We start from the raw sequence: 6,000 nt of genomic DNA on the forward strand, positions 1-6,000 counted from the left end.
CATTTTCACCAATAATCTCAACCTTTTTATTATGACATGGAAATGGACAATTTTCGTGACCTTATAGAATGTAATGGTCTTCATTTAATGGTTTAATATTTTGATCCCAGCAATGTAATCTTTGAACACATTATTTCTCATTAAGATGTTTAATGTAATTAAATAATCTGAGGTATCGCTTAAGCCCTTCTGTCTATAGACCGGCAGGCAAGATATCCAAATATAAAATTGATTATCAGCAGAAAAAGAAAGAAAATCATGATGTTGTGTTTAACTGTATTTGATGCTATTCATTTGAGGGTTAGCATTAAGCCCTGCATCATTTGTTCCTGGTTAGAAGTGCTTCCTTGCTGCCACTCCCTAACGGAAACAGGTTTAACATATCATTTAAGACACTTGACTTATCTCTTGTTTTAATTCAAGAAGAACCTGACAGCTTAAAGTATACACCATCAACATTGTGTGTGTGTGTGTGTGTGTGTGTGTGTGTGTGTGTGTGTGTGTGTGTGTGTGTGTGTGTGTGTGTGTGTGTGTGTGTGTGTGTGTGTGTGTGTGTGTGTGTGTGTGTGTGTGTGTGTGTGCGTGCGTGCATGTTATCAGATTGGCTCTATCTCAGTGACAGAGGGGTCTTGGTGTATCTGCTTGACTTGGATTTAAGGTGCAAAGCTAGTTGACAGGAAAAAACAAGCTTCCTAGGGAGTAGCTAAACCTCCAGTACACATGCATACACACACACGCACATATGCCTACATATGCCTGTCCCCCTGGCAGCAATATCCGACTGATTGGCACCTTGGCAGACAGACCTGCCCGCCCACCGGTATGCTGCTTCCTATCGTTCCCCAGCGCAAAGTGACAGCCTCCTTTCTCTGCACGCTAACACGCTAAGTGACATGCTAACATGTGCCGCTTACTTACTTAACCCCCTCACCTTCTGACAGTAGTCTGCCTGGCATGGTCTGTCTGTACGAAAAACACACACAAACACTTATATGAATTATGGAATGCACATGTGCACGCACACACACACATACACTCTTACAGTGATGTCTGCTGTCTCCCCTCCTCTCACCTCAACTACTAAAGAGAGGTTAACATCACCTGAACCAGGGAGGGGCATCAAAGACAACGACATTCCAGCAACTCTGAGAGAGAGAGAGAGAGAGAGAGAGAGAGAGGGGGGGGGGGGTCTAATTTGAGCACAATAGTCTCATCCTCTTTTTCAAGGGCAGTATCGCACCTGTACATAGATTACTGTGTCATCCCAACACCCTGGACAGGGCCTGTAGTTCCTCTTGTGAGGTGTAGGCCTATATGTGCCATATCCAGGGATCAGAATATTGAACACACGTTGAGCTGTGGTCAGGGAGCTCGATTAACATGGAAGGAAGCGATCTCTACTTAAGTTGTGCATCTTATCAGTGGAACCAGTGGAATTTGGAGGTATACAGCTATAGGCTTCATCATTACAAACCAGGTGTACTTGTTCAGGCAGAGGTGTACAGTAGCTAATTACAAATCAATTATGTTGCTGTCTCCTTATTTAGGTCCATTTTGCTTACGCACACAGTCAGGTTACCTGATTTTTTACAGTAATAGAATATTGCATTTACGGGTTTTTTTCTTTATTACATTCCGGCAGCTAACAATAAATCAAATGCTCTGAGAAATAATCTGGTCTCTGTGGCTGCTCCAGGGCCCTCAAACAGCCTTTCAAAAAATCTCAACGCACCCTGCAGTCACTAACCAATCAGGACAGCTCTGCAAGGAAAGAAAGAAAGACATAGACAGATAAGTTATCTTGTCGAGTACCATGTCCCACTCTGATCTTGCTTTCTCCAAAACCGTTAATCCTATCACTTCAGAATTTGGTTCTGAGTGAAAGGAGGAATGGGAGAACATTTCAAGTTATAGTGTACATAGTATAGAATTTGTGGGAGTTCTGGCAATTTAAGAAAAATAAGGCAAACTGTCTCTCCATATGATGACATATGGACATACAGTATATTGACATATATGTGGTCATAGCAACAATGACCACATATCTTGAAATGTGTCCTCTTCTCACTCTAACAAACTGTCTCGGATTTCACATTTTTCGATCCGATTTTATATTTCTGCCTAGTGCTGCTTTCATAGTGAATAGTCCTTTACTGCAAGCCAATCTGGGTCGCAATTTCTCTCTGGAGTCTGTTTCTCCATTTGGGGTTGAGATCATGCATGTGTGACATCATTAATGAGACAATGCCCAGTGGCCTGCTCATGGCCAGGGACTTTTCTGTTGCATCCACACAACACGGTTGGAGTGAATTAAATGGGTGTGCATGGGTCAGAAATGTGTTTATGATATTTTGTGCAGTGAGTTTGGGTCAATTCTTTTTGCAAAATTATTTGAGATCCTGTTTTAAGATTTGTAAGCACAGCAAAACTGTGGTATTTATCGAGGCTGGGTGTTGTTGTTTATTATATTCCAATATTACATACTGAATCATCTGCCTGAGTGTCCCGATACTGATAGTATCGGGACCCACAATATTTCTCTATTATCTATCTTAGTTCTGGGCAAGGAGTATAATAGTCACTGTCAGTGTCTTTTATCAAGCCAGTCAGTCAGACTGTTCCAACGTTGGCAAATGTTGGCATATACAACAATTTGTGTAGTTTTGTTGATTTGCTCAACTCAGCAATTATCCTTAATGTCATGTTATGCGAGTCTGACAATGCCCAATGCCTTGGGCATACTTTGGGCTTGGGTTTTGGCACTGGTTGATTTGGGGTGGGTTGTTAAGTGGCGTTTTTCTGCCTTGGAGCCCTTATGGTATCCACATACTGTGAACAGAGAAGGCTTTTATTTCCAACATTATGGTCAGGCTAGTTGAATGCAAGTTGGTTTTACTCCTAGAGAGCACCAATAAGGTTCTGTCACATGGTTGGCATAGGATGTACTTAAAGTTACACTACATGTCTTTTTACCCCTTTGTGTCGCAAGTTACCTGTAAGGTAGTGCTGTTTATATTTGCCCATTTCTTGTATATGTAGCACATACAAGAATTATTTTTACCTTCGTTAAACATGCCAATACTTAGGTAATTCCACTGCACGCTTCCAATATTTGTCACGAACACAGGTGAGATAAATCAATCAATTAATACATAAATCACTCTTCGTATGGTTTAATGTTTGTAAGCATTGGAGAGCTCATCTATACACCTTGAGTGTCTCTGTGTCACATTAGAAAGTTACATCGTTAATAGACGGGGGTGCCATATATCTTTTCTTCACTAACACCTGGTTTCACAAGCATATCCTAATACCAAATAGGGATTATTGTTATAATTTTGACCGTGGCTGCACAGATGCCTCAATAGAACAGAGTGCACTATTTGCATACAAGATAAGAGACAACTAACTAGACAAAGAGTTTGCAAAGGCAACATACGGTATTGAGCACAGGAATTGTTTTTCTCTGAAATAAAAAGAAATGCGAAAATAGCACATGAAGTGGACAAAGCAATATATCTTGAAAAGAAGTTTCCTCAGAAGTATTTTATTTGTTGGTAATGAACTATTTTACTCAGACTGCACACTTGAACATTGTCTATATGTATATGTAGTTAGTTACAGATATTATATAACATACAGCACAAGGTAAAATATAATGTTTCGATAAGACAATAGCATCAGTGTTAGTAGAATAGAATAGATTAGAAATACCTTCAACACAATCAAAATAATCATTCATTAAGAAACAAAGGCAATCTGACAGAGCTTCCAGGATGAATTTGAGTTCATACTGTATATGAGTTAATAAGAGTATCGCTTGCGGCTGGAGACAGTGTTCAGCTAACAGCCGCAAGGCACGCAGTGCGTGTGAACAGCTTATCTGCAATATTATCTGCAGTTCAACATGTAGGCAGGAAGGTATAGGCCAAGATGATGAACGGCAATTACAAGAGTATGCGTGTTGTAGTGTGTGTGTGTGTGTGTGTGTGTGTGTGTGTGTGTGTGTGTGTGTGTGTGTGTGTGTGTGTGTGTGTGTGTGTGTGTGTGTGTGTGTGTGTGTGTGTGTGTGTGTGTGTGTACCTGCCCTCGTACTCTGAGGGATATAGCGAGTTTGCTTCCTTAGAACACTCTGCCTACTTCTTGTAATCCAACGGCTCAGACATTAGCTGTGGAGAGAACTGAGATGCCTTAAAAATCTAAATAATAAATGGGTGATTCCAGTTGCATTTACATAATGTGGCCTGTCCATTTGACTGTACCATTTTTTGCCTTGGTTTGTACTCCTGTCCTGACCCAGCGCCTCATTGGTTAACCCTCCATAACCACCGATTATCTCTCTTCCTAACATGTTTAGCCGATGTGTGCGGGGGAAATGGAAACCGTGTGAGGTGCGAGTCAGATGAATGGCCCTCCCCGCTCGTATTGAAGTGAATGGATTTGACCTTTAGCCTGCCAGTGTGCCTGCAGGTGAAAGCAGACATGTGCTTTCGATAAAGATCTCCCCCGGTGTCAGTCAATCTGCGGAGCATAGATCTGTCCAATCATAGCCCTGTGTGCCCCGAGGGAGGCTGGCTTTCGTCACAGTGTGGCCGAGCGTAGAGGGGACGTGACGAGACACACACACACACGCACACACGCACACACACACACACACACACACACACACACACACACACACACACACACACACACACACACACACACACACACACACACACACACACACACACACACACACACACACACACACACACACACACACACACACACACACACACACACACACACACAGAGTATATATATACTTTTTTTTACTTTGACTGTTATTAATGCCTCACAGACACTATTCTGCTTTGTAGGTGTTACTGAATGTCAGAATAGTTCTATTTAAGAGGATTAAGCTTCACTTTTAGAACTTAATCACTTATTAATGCCACGTAAATCTAAGCCGCACGCTGTCCCTGTGTGTCCCTCCAGCTGCTGTGGATTACCTGGCCAAGAACGTCAGCTTGTCCACCCAGCGCAGGATGAAGCTCGGGGACCATTCAGCCGTTCTGGGACTGCTTCAGGTGGAGACGGGGCAGGCTTATTAATCCTGTCCTCTTCGCTCGACGCGAACCCACACTGCAGCCTCATGACCTGTTCACCAGCACCACCCACGCCTCCTGCTCACAATATCCAACCCCACACAACCCCAGGCTCTTGGGAGAGTGACAGCGCATGCACGCATAGCTCTTTGTGTGTACAGACGCCCGTGCGTGTGTGTCTCAGGGATGGAGGGGCAATGCAGACGACCGCAGCATTTCCTCAGTGGACTGTCATGGACTGATTCAGCCATTCCCGAAACAGAGAGAGATGCTTCATGGAACTGTGCCATGCATTTTCTGCTCTCCGTTCCGAGGCTGCTCCTCCTTCTCGCTCTCAAACTAAACAAAAAAAAAGAAAAGAAAAAAGAAACACTGTGCAACATGAGCATTGAAAGAGGTGTGAGGTCAAGCGAGCATCTTTTTATTGTATTTCTTATTTTCTTTGTTTCCCCTTTTTTTTGGGACAGGCCTGTCTAATAGCACTTGGACATTAGCGCGTTGTCATGCAGGCAAACCTTTAGCCATATTAAGTCCACCCTTGTTTTGGACAAGTCACCTCTGTACTAAGTATTATGTTTCTATTATTGTCTTTTTTTTATTGTGGAATGGTATGGCTATTTGTATTTTTTATTCCTGTCATTTCCCATTTGTCCTCCGCATACGTATCACACAGAGGTGATTTGCGGGGAGGGGGAGCGGGGGGGGGGGGTAGGGGAGTACAGAAAGAGAGGGGGAGATAAGTAGATAGAAACTGTCCAATCCTTTGGCCTCGATTTCAACCGATTCTATTGAAAGAAGGCATGATGGCTAGGCCAGTGATTATGAACCTTTATTAATTTCAAGGACCCCCAGTTTGATAGGCATTAGGCCACAGACCCCCCTTTGATATGTTCTTTCACTTACCCCAATC

At 42.9% G+C, this 6,000-nt stretch overlaps 1 protein-coding gene across 3 annotated transcripts in view; it reads left to right on the forward strand.

Annotated features, from left to right (window-relative positions):
* Positions 1–5,741, forward strand: part of LOC308097529 (paired box protein Pax-7-like) — a 74,407-nt gene extending 68,666 nt beyond the window's left edge. For all 3 annotated transcript variants that reach the window (XM_080445349.1, XM_080445350.1, XM_080445351.1), the window contains exon 9: positions 4,981–5,741. In XM_080445349.1, the coding sequence (XP_080301475.1) occupies positions 4,981–5,096 (116 nt within the window). In that variant the 3' untranslated portion in view covers positions 5,097–5,741. The remainder of the gene's footprint in view (positions 1–4,980) is intronic.
* Positions 5,742–6,000: the final 259 nt, after the last annotated feature.

Source organism: Gymnoscopelus braueri, assembly GCF_963280865.1.
Source record: "Gymnoscopelus braueri genome assembly, chromosome: 12".
Lineage (NCBI taxonomy): Eukaryota > Metazoa > Chordata > Actinopteri > Myctophiformes > Myctophidae > Gymnoscopelus > Gymnoscopelus braueri.